Below are 19,295 nucleotides of genomic sequence, written 5' to 3'. Positions count from 1 at the left end.
GCTATCGTAATCCACGTATTCTTATCAATATATGCATACTACATGTAATGTTCACATGTAAGGTCGATTTACCAATTAAATAAAATAAATATTACATTTAAATATCAGCTCGCTGTGCACACACACCGTCTTCACCGCGCGCCCATTTTATATCTCTCTTTTCCCGCGCTTTCGCGTGTGTCACTCGAGATGACAGATGCAGAAATACACAGATGATATATAGTTATATAAAATATAAATCTAATACCAATGAATATGTTATTATAGATCTGTGTACACTACACTACACAAAATAAAATATGCAAATTTATTTGGGTCATGTTTTATCTAAATTGATTATAAGATGTAACTGCGAGTCACCGCTAGTATTTGTATTCAAAATACGAAATTGTTTGTTTTTTTTTGTCTATTGTCAATTAAATAAACAATTGTGCGAATGATACCGTCACGATGATCGCCGTCGTTTGACGTCACCGTAATATTTCTGTCTGAATAACACGACCGTGAAATGTCAAAATGTGTCAGGCGATATTCACTCTTAAACTTTTTAATTTATAGGAAACACGTATCCAAATAGCTTACAGTCGTAAGTCGGTTGTCAACATTTCGCGAGTGAGATACGAAGTGAAATCCTATAGAATCGCAGTGCAGCTGCTGTTCTCTAAGAACAGAATATATCCGAATGTCACCTGGATCATGAGTCAGTGCGACTGTCATAATTATAACATTTGAAGAACACACTACGATAAGACTTTTAGTTTAGCATTATTAGTGTCAATTTTATTCGTGCAATGATGAAAATTACACACACACACACACACACACACACACACATTAATGAAAAAACGTAACTACTGAATTTCTTGCCGGCTGTTTTCTTAGCTAAAGCTTACTTACTAACACTACTTTAATATATACTAATATTATAAATGCGAAAGTAACTCTGTCTGACTGTCTGTCTGTCGCTCATTCACTGTCATCCTGTGATCCGAATTTGACTAACTTTGGTATGAAGAAAACTTGAACTACAAGGAGGCACACTACTTTTTTGCCTAACAAATGATATAACCAACTCCTAAAACAGTATAGTATATGTTGATTTTGAGTCCTACATACATGTTTCAATAATATATACTAACTATACTAATAATATAAATTCGAAAGTAGCTCAGTATGTCTGTCTGTTTCGCATCGAACCCCAAGAAAGGACGTTGGCTACTTTTTACACCTAACACCTAACGACAAACTCGAGCAGAGCTGCATGAGAAAACTAGTATTGTATATATAAGTTCGATTTAACACACACCCGCGGTACCCCGATCCGCCGAGAGAGCGCGTTGGTAATTCAACATTATTATGTCAAATCGGCGACGCGTGTGCGCTTGCGCAAAGAGGAAACGACTTACGTAACCTCTGGTCTGTAGATCACCGTATTCTTCTTTGTAGTACAAATATTACTTAACAGACTTTTCTTACTGAGATCACATGCAAGTTGAATTAATTTTAATACGATTAACTGAACATTGTCTTAATGACTTGCATTGTTTGTTTGAATTCGAACTGCCTCATATTATTTTACAAAGTTGACATTTGACAAGTTGATGACCTGACTTTACATCCAGTATTTCCTTCAGACGAAGAAGGTACTCAACGGTCAACTCCATTGACACGATTTCTGTATACAAAAGTGTATTTATAAAATAATTCCTTTTCGTTTATATAGAATTTTAAGAAAATCGAAGTATTTTCCGGCATTAAATAAATTTTCAAAAAACCCATTAATAAAGCTTATTAATCCGTATATTATTATACCGATAACTAGCTGAACTTGCGGCTACACTCGCGCAGTCTATGAAACTTTATACTATACTCGTTTTCCCCAGCTTCGTTCGCGTTTTAGGGGTTGGTTGTCAGGTATCATTCGCACAATATCTCTATAAATAATAGCTGATGTTTTATCCTGATGTATAAACTATATTATTGTAAAGTTTCATTAAAATCCATATCTCTTTAACGCAAAAACTATTGAGTTTTTGCGTTAAAGAGTAAAAAACATCCACACATACAAACTTTCGCTTTATAATATCAGTAAGGATTCACCTGATTGGTCGAAAATTTAAGTACATTACTAAAGTTACCGAAAAATTTACATATAAACACTTATGTATGTGATAAAAAATCTATCCTATCCTTTGGCCTCCGCGGGACTCAAACTATATCCACGCCAAATTTCATCAATATCGGTTCAGCGGCTTGATCGTGACGATGTAACAGAGTTACTTTCGCATTTATAAGTAGTGATAGGTAATTTTGGAGTTGAGTTACGTTGCTATTCATTCCGGATATATGTAAATGACATTTAGAAAAACAGTAATTACTGATTATCTTGCCTGAAGTAGAATCTAAATTCCGTCTTACAAATATAAATAGTTTAACATTCAATCTTATCTTGTAATTAAAAAACAAAACAAAAATCACAATTAAATAACACATATATATATATTTCTAAAACTACTCAAATAACTTTCCTCGAGATATAAAATTCATGGAATAAACATAATTTATGGCTACAGAATCACGTCGATCTATTTATTGCGAAATGAGCCGATAGGTATTTTGCAATGATTCAGCGAGCGATAGCGCTGCGAACGTTTAAGACGGAATAGATATACCTCATTAAGGATTACATTTGTACTCTTTATTGTGTGGCGCGTAACACATAGCCCGACACAAGGGCTGGAGAAAAAGACACATAAACAGCTTTAAATTGGCGTGACGTCATTAGTCGAATTCAAAATTTACTAGGCTTTGAACCTGTCTGGTTAGGTTACTACTCATCAGATATTCTACTGCGGAGTAATAGTATTGTTGTGTTCCGGTTTGAAATGTCAGTGAGCCAGTGTAACTACAGGTACAAGGGACATAACATCTCAGCTCCAAAGGTCGATGGTGCATTGGCGGTGTAAGGAATGGTTAATATTTCTCACAGGTGCCCATTTTTCCGTCCGCCTTCCTATATCAATAAGCTAATGATAGAGGCATATATTTTGTAATGTCCAACTGATAATACTTAATCAATGTACATAAAACTTATATCAACACGATGCTTATTACGACTTACATAATATAATTATATAAACATTACTTCGCCCGCTTTAAATTTAGTCTATTAACGTGACAAGCGTGAAATTCAAGTTTTTATATTATATAAAATAAAATATATGAAAAACATATGTGCTAATCAATATTTCACGCACTCTCACACACAAACGCACACACACACGATTCTTGTGCTCATTGATTGTGTTTTATGTGTACAGTAAAGAGTATTTTGATTTGATTTTAACACATATGTAAAAACATACATTGCATACAATTTTAATTTCATTATTGTTTGTCTTATCTTGTTTAAATATATGTTTATATTATTTTACTTGGTGGTAGCCAGGTGGCAGGTAGTTGTGCAAGCCCGTCTGGGTAGGTACCACCCACTCATCAGATATTCTACCGCCAAACAGCAGTACTCCGTATTGTTGTGTTCCGATTTGAAGGGTGAGTGAGCCAGTTTATCTTCGGGCACAAGGGACATAACATCTTATTTCCCGAGGTTGATGGCGCATTGGTGATGTAAGGAATGGTTAATATTTCTAACAGCGCCATTGTCTATGGGCATTGGTGACCAATTACCATCAGGTGGCCCATTTGCTCGTCCACCTACCGATACCATAAAAAAAATATATATCGCATATATGACGTAAACTTTGGACGAAATCTTTTTATAAATTACAAGAAGATTCTCAACACTGTACGTTGGAGTGTAATAAATCAATAAACTTATAAAATAATAGTAATTATTCGATTATAAAATATTGACATTTGCAGCCTTATGAACCTGTAGCGCGTGTTTAGTTAAACACAGTTCTCTCTCTCTGACGCCATTGTTATGACATTCGAGGGAAGAAGACGGCATTGTTTAACTTTTAAGTTTAAGTAACATTGACGCAATCTAAGTTCCTCGCGTTAATATCAAAGGTTATAACAATATTACGAACAGCGGCTTTCTGGATATAATGAGTGGTTTAAAGGTACTTCTAACACTGCCATAATATTCCCTTTATGTAGAACGAACTCTGCCAAAAATACTTTTTGGTAAGAATATTGACAATAGGCTATTTGACTGGTTTTTAAAATGCATTTTATATTATTTAGTAGAGGTTAAGGAACGCAGTAAAAGTTGTTTTTTTTTTTATTTCTAGTACATATTTGCTGAAAAATATCAAAATAAAAATTCCATATTTAAATTGCCCGCGAAAACGCTACGGGTCGGTGACGTCACTTGCCTGCATTGTAATCTTCGGTTCGTATAGTAGGCAAACGCGGCTAATAAGCCAGTGACGTCATCATAAGCCCGACCAATCGGGATCGTTTTGTGTCACGTGACAAACGTTTAAAAAAAGCATTTTTATTTATGAATGATTTTTGAATGAATTAATTACTATTTTCAACTTTCGTTAATAAATAACCATTTTTCAACTCATAATATATACTGATTACAATAGTTGACACTTTATTTATCGCATTGTCAAATAGCCTATATAATATATTTAACTTATGACTTATGTAACTAGAAAAATATTAAAATCATACAAATTTGCTTAATCGGATTACATTTATAATAATAATAATAAATAAATAATATAATAAATACTGGACAACATCACATACATTACTCTGATCCCAATGTAAGTAGCTAAAGCACTTATGTTATGGACAATCAGAAGTAAAGACGGTACCACAAACACACAGACCCAAGACAACATAGAAAACTAATGAACTTTTTCTACATTGACTCGGCCGGGAATAGAACCGGGACCTCGGAGTGGCGTATCCATGAAAACCGGTGTACACACTACTCGACCACGGAGGTCGTTAGGTCGTTTATAATGACTTAACGTGACGGCACGCCTTCGTGAGTGAACAGCTGGACATGTCTTCCATGTAAAATAATGTTCAACTCAATCTTCGTTCATCACTGTATATGTACACTAAATTATACAAACTATAATATAGTATAATCTCTAAGTAGTTGTAGACACAGCTGTTTTAAATTAATGGCAAATTAAAGTAACAGCCTTTTAATATCCCACTGCTGAACAAACGAATACCCCCCCCGCCGCCCCCGAGGAGAAGGTTTGTAGATTACTCCAAATAATATTTATTTATCACTACATAGTATAAAACGAAGTTGCTTCTCGCTGTCTATCTGTAATTATGTATGCACACTACACAAAGGATTTCGATGCGGTTTTTTTATAGATAGAATGATTCAAAAGGAAGGTTTGTATGTATGATACATGCACAATATAGTAGAGAAACACTGTTAATTTTAGAGGTTACTAAAGTAATGTAGCAAATAAACACAATGTTTTCCGCTTCCATTGCTGGCTGAACCCTACGAGATAGATCAAAATAATGTACTACAGTATTGTACACCTTAAAAAGGTCTATCGACATTGAGCCCGTGCGAAGCCGGGGCAGGTCGAAAGTTTGTATATATAGAGAAAAGAGAATCACTTAATGTAACCTCAAGAGGAACAAATGTTTTCACCAACAAGTGTTGCCAGTCGCCACTAGTAATTTTCCAGGCGAAGGTACAAATAAAAAAAAAACCATTACGCAAGTGACACGCGCACGGCTGCGCTAACATCAAGTTCTCGGAACCGGTTCAATTCAGCCAAGGGAACATTTATCGGTAAATGGATCGGAACTTTATACGATGCAGATATTTATATTAATGTGTAGAAATTAGTGTAACATTACACGGTCATAGTGTATTAGACATAGACTACCTCGTTAGGGTAAATAACTCGATTTGCTATCAACCTTGGACATTTTAAGAAAATATCCCCCAATATACAAATAAATATTGCAAGCTTTGAGGCTGTAGTGCTGTACCAAATTTAAGTTTGATATCATATGACATAGTTGTGATAGGACTGTACAATCTCGTTAAATACAAATATCACTTTTTAATGATGTGAGCCCCCCTGGGTAGGTTATTTATAATCTATATATCTTTTGCTACTTGAGCAATACTTAAATATTGTTGTTCTGGTTTGAAGGGTTAGTGAGCTAGTGTAAATACAGGTACAAGGGACATAACATCACAACTCCAAAGGTCGATGGTGCATTGGCGGTGTACGGAATGGTTAATATTTCTCACAGGTGCCCATTTTTCCGTCCGCCTTCCTATATCATGTAACATCTTAGCTCCCAAGATTTATGTTATAAGGAATGGTTAATTTATTTGTGTAACGGTTAACATCTAGGGACCATGGTAACACTATAGATTACATTTTCAACAATGACATAAAATTTAAAGTACGTGACGTTGACTTAATATTCTCCTTATTTTTTTCTTATTTATAAATATTAGAATTATATTCAAATTCATTTTTCCATCAAGAAATAATGTGTTTCATTACAAGTAAAACGCTTACAGCGCCTTTTACTGATCAAACACGCTCGCACAATGTTTTAGCGTGCTCTGTTGCAAAAATAGACAAACATGCTCGTGTGTGTGCAGAGAGAGATAATATTGCATCAACAATACGTTGTTACTATATATTTATTTGTAAGGTTTTTTTTTATAATATTTGTAAGTGGCCATAGACACTGGCGCTAATTGTAACCATTTGTTACAACACCAGTGCGCCACCAACCTTGGGGGCTTGGGAACAAAGATGTTATGCTATTCATCCGAATAAATGATTATTTCGTTAGGTCGTCTGATGGTAACTGGTCACGGCCTTACATGACATGCATTAGCAGCCTGTAAATTTCCCACTGCTGGGCTAAAGGCCTCCTCTCCCTTGAGGAGAAGGTTTGGAGCATATTCCACCACGCTGCTCTAATGCGGGTTGGTGGAATACACATGTGACAGAATTTCATTGAAATTAGACACATGCAGGTTTCCTCACGATGTTTTCCTTCACCGCCGAGCACGAGATGAATTATAAACACAAATTAAGCACATGAAAATTCTGTGTTGCCTGCCTGGGTTTGAACCCGAAATCATCGGCTAAGATGCACGCGTTCTAACCACTGGGCCATTTATGTCACATAACATGGTGAGAGATATTAACTTACAGGCACCACCAACCTTGGGTGCTTGTTAATGTATCTTGTACCAGGAGTTACACTAAAACACTCACCCTTCAAACCGGTACATACAGTATGTATTCGTAATTGGTGATAGATTAGCTGATGAGTAGGTGGTTACCCAGACGCTTAAGCCGTACCACTAATTGAAACAAAAACGTGTATCGTTAAATATAATAACTTTATATTTAGCGTATACGTGTTGTCAATCAACAATGTACTGAAATAACGAAACTTGAATCTCTACCGAGAAGAATCTTGAGTGACAGTCTGTCAAATTGTGACTCTTTGAGTCATTAACAAAATAAATATATATATATATATATCTACGTTCTTAAATAATTTAGATATTAGCACACCGCGTTTGGATAGAAAATATATTTTATGTAATCTTATTTAAAACTTGACCTAATACACTCGAAATGTATGCAACTACAGTCTATTCAAACCACAAGAGGACAAAAGCAATCGACGCGATATCATTGGTCGAGAGCTTGCATAATCTGTGATATTCATTACGTATTTGAAAAAAAAAGAAATTACGAACACCAACGAAACTATTATCAGAACATTGGAAGTAAAATTAAAGTGGACATAAGTAGTTCAGTGGAGTAGTGTTGTATTATAATGGGATATATTAGTCGAGAACTGTTAATCTATACATATAATAAAATTGAAGTGTCTGTTTGTAATATTAAAATAACCGTATAAAGCATGTATACACGGTACATATACCTAAAAAACATTTTTTACAATTTTTGTCTGTCTGTCTGCCTGTTTGTTCCGGTTAATCTCTGGAACGGCTGGACTGATTTTAAAGGGACTTTCACTGGCAGATAGCTGATGTAATAAGGAGTAACTTAGGCTTTTATTTTAGAATTATATGTAAAATAATAATAAAGTCACGATTTTTTATTAAATTCAAACGCGCACGAAGTCGCGGGCACAGCTAGAGCACAATATAGCTGAGCTATAATCTATTTGTTTAATTCGTCTTTGTTTATCTTCATTCCTTTTTCGATTGGAATAGACAAGCATGGATTTTCGGTTGAAGAAGGAGGAATTGGAAGGAAAAATGCATTCCTCGTTGTATATATACATATATACTATTTATAAAAGATTTTTTTTTAAATATTGGACAACGTCACATACATTACTCTGATCCCAATGTAAGTAGCTAAAGCACTTGTGTTATGGAATATCAGAAGTAAAGACGGTACCACACACACCCAGACCCAAGACAACATAGAAAACTAATGAACTTTTTTCTACATCGACTCAGTCGGGAATCGAACCCGGGACCTCGGAGTGGCGTACCCATGAAAACCGGTGTACACACTACTCGACCACGCAGGTCGTCAGAAGTCATCTCATGAATATCACATAAATACATGTTGAGTTTTAATAAGCGAGTTGGCCTCGTACTATGAGCTTCCATTTGTAAGTTCGTTAAACTTTATAACTACGTCATTAATACAATGATCTACCGGTTTAACTAACAATATTTTTATCTTAAAAATGCACGGGAATTTTAAAATTTCTTTCGTAACAAGCCACATTTGCGGCTTGAGATCTTTGTAACAAAACTCAGAATCGAATATAAATTAAGACACTTGTAGAATGTTTTATAAAATACTTTTTGGTCGTCTAGTTTTATTTCATAGAAAGATGTCTTATAATTGTCATAAGATTTGCTTTGATTTGACCATCAGGCTGAGCTGTCGAATTATCTTTGCTAGTTACAACGATAACGATAAGTTGCCGATTCTATTCCGGTCCGATTCGATTTTGTGTATAAAATTTTATTGATTGCTTTTCATCGGTTAAATTGTATATGTACCTAATGTTCCAGAATGTTCTTAAACTTTGTGAAACGATACAGTCACAACAGTAAAGACAAATATAATTCCTACATTCACGAGCCGAGATGGCTCAGCGGTTTGAACACGCGAATTTAAATAGAAATTGTGGATTCATACTCGGAATTGAAATTTTATTTGTTTTATGAATAAATGCATGTTTTTTCTATAATGTCAAGTTTGCATCTCACAAGCATTTGAGAAGCGTCGTGGAATACGCTCCAATAGAGAAAAGCCAATTATATTTACAGCAATTTCAATAATACAATACGTTTAACGAATTTCCCAAAAGTGGTTATATAAGTCGAACGGTTGATATAATGCAATGAACTCGACAAGATTTAATATAACATGAATTGCTCTCTGGTTTCGTAGCTAGTTTAAAAGACTGTAGCTATCGAGGTCCTGGGTTCAAACCTGAATCTGATCAATAGATCTTTATTGGATTTTCCTGCTAAGATATTTAACAATCAGCCCGAAGTTTGACGTATATAATTGACATATCATAACGTTCACACTCCCTCGCCATCACGTAAAGCTGATTGTCCTGTCCGTACATAAATATCAACTGTCACGGTCGAAATTCGACCGATGGGCGACCTCTAGTTAGTATATAAGTAACTCAGTCACAAGGGAAATTTCATATAAAGAAACATTGACAATGCAAGGCATGGTCAATGCTGTTACTTCAGTCTACCACCAGAGGTCATTTACCATCAACCTCATTCGCCAGTCTACCTGCCTGCATAATAACACAAATCAATTAGTCGATCGTTAATTAATCATCGAATTAATTAAGAACGCAGACAGTAAATTAAATCAGGTCGAACTGTTTACGTTCGTCTACGTCTGCGGTAATTATATTGTTAAATTAATTATTTACCAATCAATAAACGCTTGGTATATTCCATACATCTGTCAATACAATTAAGCTAAGGTGTTTATTCGTTTGAAAGATCTTACATCTAAATTGAATCGTTATTTAATTATATATCAATCAAAACATAATTTATTCGAATATTTTTGAGCAATAACAACTCATTTTTTATCACTTTGATTACGCCCTTGATCACATGAGTTATACCTTACTGATTATTAAGACAAGACAAGAAAATGTCACCGATTTCATCATGTCGAATGAGCCGAGATAAGCCAGTGGTTAGATCGCTTTTATCTTAACCGATGATTGCGGGTTCAAGCTCAGGCAAGCACCACAGAAGTTTCATGTGCTTCATTTGTGTTTATAATTCATCTCGTGCTCGGCAGTGAAGGAATACATCGCGAGGAAACCTGCATGTGCCTGCATCTGCCACATGTGTATCCACCAAACCGCATTGGAGCAACGTGGTGGAATATGCTCCAAACCTTCTCCTCAAAGGCGGAGAAGGCCTTAGCCCAGCAGTGGAAATTAACAGGCTGTTGTTGTGTACTGTGTAAGAAAATGCAATTAACGCTTGTCACGTAAATAGTCTAAATAAAGCGAGTTAAGCTGGGAAACGCAGTTACTTTATAACTTATATTCACAAGTCCCCGCGTGCCAAACATGGAATTCTCTACCAGCACACGTGTTCCCCTGCTCTTATAATCTTCCCTTTAAAACGAGGCGCGAAGAGGTACCTTGCGGACCGGCTAATGCAGTTCATTCTACCTGACTGGACTGGCCATCTTCGCGTTTGGACTCCATTGCCACTTATCTGGTGGAGGAGTCATATACATACCCGGTAATATACATATAAAAAAAAAACCATTTTATATACTAAAATCTCCGAAACGCATTAATTCGTCTGGTATAAGATTTGATTGCTTTTACAGTTGGCAATACAAACAAAAAAAATTCCCATTTATTAGCATAGAAATAAATATATCTCAACGTGAAGTATTAATTTCTAAATTCAAAAAACATGAATGTAAACGCATACAAAACTGGGTCGCGATACACATACCGAGAGATCGCGTCCAAGGCGTTTTAGCAATAAAACTATTCGTTTGAGCGACCGCAGCGATTAGGTCTGTGCACACGATGTTATAATTCAATTCCGAGCAATCGTACTCTCTACCGTTAAACGTAGTGTATGTATATTATAGAAAAAGATAAGCAAGACACCGTTACTATGTTTTCTGCTATAAACGGTAGTACAAACCTCGCCTTATTGCCTCCACTGGTGACGGGAGGGCTTCGTTTTTCGGTCAGAGGATCGGAATTGTGATTCAAAATTGTATATAATTAAGGTCTTCGTGTAAATAATTCTAATCTTATATATAAATATATATTTATGCATTACATTATTCTATGACAAGTAAATAAATTAAGCTTTTAGTACTTATTTAGTTTAAGTAAAGTAAGGCATGTGTTGTATATAATGTTTTGTACAATTGTCGGAGATCCAAATAAATAAATAATCCAACTGAATTATTCATTATATACCGAGGGCTTTGATGAAGAATTTTGTATTTTAAATAATTTAAATAGTAATTTAAATTATGTAGATTTGTTGGAAATTAATAACTACTGAGTTTCTTGACGGTTTTTCTCGGTAGACTCTACATTCCGAACCGGTGGCTTCCGTAACTTTGCATTAAATTCAACCTCGTTAAATGACGATTCAAATTTTATTGTAAGCCTATTTGAAAGTATATCTTAGAGTTAAATTTTATACTATACAAGTTTAATATTGTCATGAGTATCAAAACAAAAATGTCAGTTGCATGACACACACTACCAACAGGTAGTTAGTAAAGTTAAGCTATTTATAAACTTTGAATGTACACCATAAAGTCTGGTCAAAGACTTTGTCATTACTTTAATTAAATTGCATATTTAATTGCTTTTTTCACAATTTAACTAAAATTAAGGTAATTTATATAATGATTATGTGCAATTAGTTTATTTCGTATCATCGAGAGAAAGTCAGTTTTGCGTAATTTTAATATTAAATCACTTTAAGGCTAATTATATTTAAACGTATTTTATTTACATAAATACATACATATTGTACGATTGCTATATATAGAAATAAAAATAATCGCAGCCGGGTTATTGTACGATTTCATGGTTTTTTGTGAAGGTTAATAAAAAAAAAAACAGGCTATTTGTGTTAAATATTCACCAACGAAAATTAAAATTTAATCATATTTTTTTTATAGTGATAAAAAAAATATAATCAAATCAAATCGCGTAAACTCTAACAGCGTTTCAGAAAGAAGCCTCTAGCGACAAGAAACGGCTAGAAACTCCATAGTTGCTCTTTTCAAATAAACAGGTTTATCATTTTTATAACCTTATAAACAGGACGAAATCGAATTATTTGAACAATTTAATTAGAATCTATCGTTCCAAATTGACTAACAAACACACACACAAACATAATATAAATAAGTCAATATGGTACCAAACAATAAGAAAACGTCTACCTGTGTATCACGTGGATACAAATCCAATCAAACGCGTAGTCAACTAAACTTAAAAATAAATATATTTTTAAATAGTCAATGTTTTAGCTTACCATACTTCGACCGATAATTTATTATGTATTTGTAAACGATTGTGAACGATAAACATAACAGAAAAAATTAAAAAAAAAAGAAACATTCCGAGAGGCTTTAATAAAGGCTTTGAACGTGATATGTTACCATAAACGCAAAGGACGTGGTGGAATAAAATCTATTCCTTGGCCCTTAAAGAAGTCTATGCCCAGCAGTGGGAAATTTACAAATTTTTATTATAACTTTATTTAAGTGTCAACAAAGAAATTCAACGCGCTTGCAGCTTGCTAATTAAATACATCTCATTTTTTTACTGTAACAGTTTTGAGTAAACTATTATAACCGTGGATTAATTTTGTATTTCATTTAACTTCAATGATATTTTTAATACAAGTTACGAACTAAACTATAAACAAATACGAACACAGCTGACGTGCTTATGAAAATTAGCAAAGTAAACGAACGAAAAGACACGTACAGCAACGCAAAGCTGTTTCCTTCTTACGTTATTATCTGAAGGTCGAATATTTTGCACCGTCGACACTTAAAATATAATTATTAAAAAAAAAATTGATAAAATTATTAAAAAAAAAAAATTGTTATGCTGACTATCAATTCTGTTATTTATAAGATAGAAACGTATATTATTAAATCATGAAGTTCATCACGATTGCAATTAATGTTCTAGAAGACAAGTACATCACTACTTCAAAGTGCAGCTGACGAAATCACTAAAGTAAATAAACTACAATACTTAGACTTGTTTGCAATGTAATTTCAAAATTGGAATCACGACCAAAAATTCCAGATTAATTCGAATGATAGACCCGACAGTTGGAGCCGCCTTTCGAATGAGGCAATATTCAACAAAAACCGATTCGGTTTCCTTTATTTTAACTAATTCACGAAGGCCGAATTACGTTATCAAAACGCAGCAACACAATTACGAAAAAACAAAAACACTCACTTATCCCCCTGTGATCCTTGACGTATTCGAAAAAGCGGGAAAACGTAAACGCCATTTTGGAAATTCGAAATTAGAATGTCGTAACGCGGTCTCGATTGGATGAAATTAGAGCGCCATTTTGCTGCGCCGGCGCGAGAGTGACTGGCCAGTTACCGCGATGCAAGTAGGTTTTACTTGCAAATTGTTTTTTTTTTTTTCGTGGAATGCCTATGTTATCTGTCGTAATCAATGGGACATTATGGGCGGCGGAGTGTAAACAAAAATATACTTTACATAATTGAAACAGAGTGCTATATTAAATTAATATTTATAATCTACGGCTATTATGTCGGCGATACTTATTGTTAACTGTGGTTTTAGATTAAGGTATTTTTGATTAGTAAGAGTTATGTTTCTTTTACCATTATTAGATCTAAGAACGAGCCTATTGGGGTAGCACATCACTAGTAGGTATGAAATCAAAATAGTATTTTTAAAGACTAAAGAATCATTGTGGCCTAATTTAAAGAAATCAAGATATTAACTGTTGCTTCTCAATATAAATTCTATCATGTCATGTATGTGCGGGAAAATGTTAAAGATTTTGTGAGGAAATGTGATACCCATAGCATGCAAGGAACAAATACGAGTTAGTAACTGTTTTGTGTGGTATACGTTTTTTACATAAGGATCCCAGAAAGCGTCAAAAATGCCTCCGTTTGCCTCAAGAATCATATAAAAACATTTTAGTGGACCGCTTGGGTGCAAAAGGTTATCATACTATTAGTGAGTTCAAGGTTGATAGCACACTTTGAAAATGAAAATATTCCTGAATATTTCTTTGTGATATTGAATATACGTAAACAAACAAACAAAAAAAAAACACAATGAGTTTCTTCGCAGGTGACAGCATGAGAATGTCAGTACATCAGTTAAGTTTTTTTAATTTGTTACGTCAGCCATTTGTCATTAACGAACCGATCTCGAAAATTCTTTATTTTATAAGAGGATACTAAGCGTTTGGTCTCACATAAATTTATATATGTATAAAAAAATTCTGGACGAAATTTTTCATGGACTCGAATTTTATTTATAATTTATTTTCTCAGAGTATTATTTGAAGTAGTTTTTTTGTTAATTTCTTCCGAACCGGTTGCAATTTTTGAAGACTATCAATTGAATTACAAGAATTTTAATTCGAAAAGTTTATAAAACAAACCGATCCAGCATCACATCAGATGTATGTCGATCACGTTGCCTTAATCGCTAAACGTATATCACGAATAGAATTATATGTTCATTTGGTAATAAATAACTAAAGTAATGGATGGCTACTGTGTTCCTATTAAATCATTTTTATTTATTACTCTCAACGCGTTTACGTACGTGGCAGGTTTTCGTCACAGTGTTCTCTATCATCGCCGAGTACGATATAAAAAAATATTAACACAAACTAAGTAAGTGAGCCAGTGTAAATACAGACACAAGAGACAGGGATAACATCTTAGTTCCCTTACTGGCGCATTGATGTTTTCATTATATTTAGTAACGTTGTTTTTCGTTATTGATACGCGAAATCATTCAACACATTCGTCAGGAAGATTAGTTGTGCTGGACAGACCTCTGCCACGTTTTTCCGCAAAAACAACCGCTTTGCATTCTATAAAAAGAAAGTCGGAACTCACCACAGAACACGAGCGTCAAATATCAGTGATATTCAACATTGACTATAATAATTAAAAACATATATGACACACGTATCAAAATGGCGTGTCACTGTAAGTCGGTTGTCATAATTTCACGAGTGAGATGCATAATGAATTCTCACAGTGAAGTACCCCGTGTAAGAACTGCGCTCGGCACATATATCGGTAACGCCCAATCAAGCAACGTCGTATACGAACTGCTCAAGTTAACATGTTCTGACCACTGGTACACCTCGCCTTCAAAAATAAATATCATACTTATACAATAGTGTATATAAATTATAATTCGGTAACTCCAAATGGTTATCCTGGTTTTAAGATTTTACATACAAACTGATAATTAATATTCCTATGTATAATTCAAACTTTATATTTTCATTACGACATTTTACAAATTATAAAATTGTATTTAAACTCACAATCGATACTTTTGCTTAATTTAATTTATTTTTAACATTTTGACATAAAACCGTAAGTCAAAGTCAAAGTCAAAAATCTTTATTCAATATTATTAATTTAATAATAGAAGTGTTTACACTTGCTTATTGATTGTCAAAAATCTACCACCGGTTCGGAATTTAGCACCTCGGACCTGAGAAGAACCGGCGAAAGAAACTCAGCGGGATATATTTTTATATTTCGACTGTTTTCCTATTTTCTCTTTATTTTTATTAATTTTTTAATTTTTTACAATGTTGACTTATATTTCAATTTCCAAGTAATCTTAGCACCAGTAAAAAAGTAGGCAATTACCCTTTTACTTATTATACTACTTGTTGGTGTTGTCAAATAAATAAATACGAAAAATATAAACATTTTGTTTGTTCATTTATTGTATGAGTCGGAAGGAAATCGAATCCGCCACCCTTGAGGCATGTTCCGGCTAATTAACGATTAATTTTGCTGTCATTGAGTTATATTAATATCGTAGTAACGATCGGATTTCGTCATCGTTGATTGCGGATATTAAAAACCCTAATGGCCTAGTAGTGGATGGGTCACTTAGTGTTTTTGGAAGTTTGAAGTTCTACTAATTAACTAACTGCTATAACTATCCCCGCCTTAATGTTAAAATTTCAAAAAAACATACGTTTCAAATTTCAGCTGCCTATAGTCAGTAGTTTTAACTTGACTTCAGTGCGTCGATAGTCAGTTGGAACAAATGATTTTATAAGTACAGATTGCTAGTTATTGCCTGCGGATTCTCTCGCGTTGTAGGCGTACGGTGTTAGTCATGAAAAAGCCTTTCACCTTCCTCGAAATTCATGCTTCATAACAAATTTCATTAAATCGGCACAGTAGGCTAGTCGTGAAAGAGCAACAGACAGACTTACGTCTAGCTCTCGAATATTTGATGAATTGGTGATATTGTTATTTGGCGTTTTGTCATAACAAATACAAACTATTGTATAAAGTTGGGTATCAAATCAATGATATAAATTCAGATAACGAAAGCGTAAAAAAAAATCCGTAAACAATCAAGTTAAGTTCGTTAACGCAATAATAAAAAATTAAGCACTCATTAATATTTCTTCGTAACAGAAATTAATGACAATCTATAACTTAACGTAAAATATCCGAGATTAATCACAATCGTAGAAATTAGATATGATTATTGTAATCACCTGATGGCAAAAGATGACTATTATAAACTAGGGTCGCCATAAACATCTGTATTACAATGAGACAAGACATAGAACTTGGGAGATTTAAATTATTCAAAAGCCGGACATTAAATACGAGTAAATGTTACAAATAATAATTAATGCATTTATAAAAATGTTTATAGGAATATCTAACAATAAATCACAAAAAATAAGTAGAAAATACCTAAAACAACGAATTTGTAAAATGACATATTTTTAGGTTAAGTCCTCCTCCATTTTAACTCCTTTAAGGAAGGGCTCCTTTGTTGTGTCTAACAGTGGACGACAAACCCATAAAACGCGAGCACTGTCGCGGGCGACCACAAATCTAAAATTATACAAACACTTCGAGGTATTACATTAAAATAATTAAACCTTGTCCTGAGGACACAAGATAAATGTCGACCCTACACGATATGACTCAGTATAATTGTTGCTTACAATTTTCGAGGAAATATTTATACAAAACCTGTGACTTGTCTGCGATTTAAAAAATTAAAATAATAGACGTATGATGTGTCAAGCTAACTTAATACATGACAACGAAATATTCTTAACAAAATTATTATATGACAAAATGTGCGTAATTCAATGTCAACTTATTTAAAAAAAAAACAACTACGTATGTGGAAAGTAATAACGGCGAAAGAAAATTAGACAGATTGTTTTTGTTTTTCATTTTCTTGTCATAGGTTATCGTATCTAAAATTTGTATCCTAGCAACGTGTTGAGCTAACAGTTAATCTCGAATATCTTAATTCTGTGGAGGATTTTTTATAGTATTTGTACAAACACAGATCTAACACCTCTATCTCACAGTCAAACGGAACGGGAGTCAGTACGTTCGCTTTACTTTTTTATAGGCACAGGGGTGTAACTTCTCGACGCGGGGCTTTCATTGAAAACTTAAAAAACAATATCTCTCCGATCCGATCGAGAAAGCGAATCGAATCAAAATATTCTGCATTCGTTTAGGCTCATAGAAGCACTTTTGAATTGACATGTTACACACACACACACGGTAGTGTGTTACACATGTTAGTGTTGACTTAAATTTAAAGCTACCACCTTAATATAACTTAGTATAGAACTTGAGTTCTCGAGAAACTCTTATTACTTACATAAGAATCTCGGTCACGGTTCTTATGTTATTTGAGTTAAATACCAATGACCATTAACAACAGCCTCACGAGAAATGAAAGTAAGTAACAATTTTACTCAAAAACTATTAAAATTTACGCAGGCGTTCCGTTCATGAATATTAAAGTTCTTGTAGTCTTTTTTTATGATATCGGTAAGCGGACGTGCAAATAGGCCACCTGATGGTAAGTTTTCACCACCGCCCATAGACAATGGCGTTGTAAGAAATATTAACTATTCCTTACATCACCAGTGCGCTACTAACTTTGGGAACTAAGGTGTTACTTCCCTTGTGCCTGTAGTTACATTGGTACACTCACCCTTCAAACCGGAGTACAACAATACTGAGTAATGCCGTTCAGCGGTAGAATATCTGATGAGTGGGTGGTACCTACCCAGACGGGCTTGCACAAAGCCCTGCCACCAAGTAATATTTAAATGCCAAAATCTTTATTAAATAGAAACATAAACTTCCTGATAAGTTATGAAATCAACGAATAAATATTATTAAAACGTATATAACTGAACGAGTTAAATAAATTCTTGTACAAATCTTGGTACTGTCTATGAAGTAAATACCTCAGTCGTTCGACGAGACCGTACGAAAGCGAGGAAGAAATAAGAAATTGTTGAAAAGGTCGCTCTGTCTCCTGTATGAAGGATAGTTTTAATTTAAAATTAAAGTGCCTCGAACAAAGTTCGCGGGTACATTTGCATTAGTGCAGTATGATCCCAGCATTATAGTTTAAAAAAAAGATCGTAAAATTGTCATGGAGGTAGACGAAATCGTGAGCCATTGTATGCATGTATGACAAAGCTCCAAGTCAGCTCGTGAGTAATACAGGTGGATCTGTCGGGCGAAATAATAATAAAAAGGTATGACTGTAGGGAGGTATTATGAGGTTTTAGCGTGATGTAGTTACGATTTTATTTTGTACAAAGATGCCTTGGGAACACTTATCGATCTTGATGTTGTGGTTTAGGTTCTTAACACTAAATGATCACATACTGATAAATTGTCACTAGCTGTCCGTTCCGACTTCGTTGAGATAAAATTCATACAAAGTTGGCCCATCCGTTTCCCCCTCTTAAGATACAATTTACAAAAATCCTCTCTAGGTAAGTGTCTACGTATGCTAATAAAATTACAAAATAAAACCTAATGAGGTTCATTCGTCGGTTCTCCTCAGGGTATTTTCTTTTCCGAACCGGTGGTAAAGGAAGGAAGGGTAGTAGGAAGGGTAAGAAATTTAATTTGATTTGATACGAGTAACTGTAGATGTTCAATTTGAAGTCAATCCGACCTGTAGTTTCGGAGATTTAGTCAGAAGTGGTAGTTAGCTTATAAATGTGA

The 19,295-nt window shown here is 34.2% G+C and overlaps 1 protein-coding gene across 3 annotated transcripts in view; it reads right to left on the bottom strand.

Moving 5' to 3' along the window:
- LOC125075096 (scavenger receptor class B member 1) overlaps nucleotides 1-19,295 on the bottom strand; it is a 99,372-nt gene that overhangs the window by 28,602 nt on the left and 51,475 nt on the right. Inside the window, exon 1 of one of the 3 annotated variants that reach the window (XM_047686705.1) lies at nucleotides 13,471-13,599. The exons of the other annotated variants lie outside the window; for them this stretch is intronic. Within the exon in view, the coding sequence (XP_047542661.1) occupies nucleotides 13,471-13,525 (55 nt within the window). The 5' untranslated portion in view covers nucleotides 13,526-13,599. Of the gene's footprint in view, nucleotides 1-13,470; nucleotides 13,600-19,295 lie in introns of those variants that run through there. 3 annotated transcript variants of the gene reach the window in all.

The sequence above is a fragment of the Vanessa atalanta genome, chromosome 29 (genome assembly GCF_905147765.1).
Source record: "Vanessa atalanta chromosome 29, ilVanAtal1.2, whole genome shotgun sequence".
Lineage (NCBI taxonomy): Eukaryota > Metazoa > Arthropoda > Insecta > Lepidoptera > Nymphalidae > Vanessa > Vanessa atalanta.
This window is presented reverse-complemented; position numbering and strand designations above follow the sequence as displayed.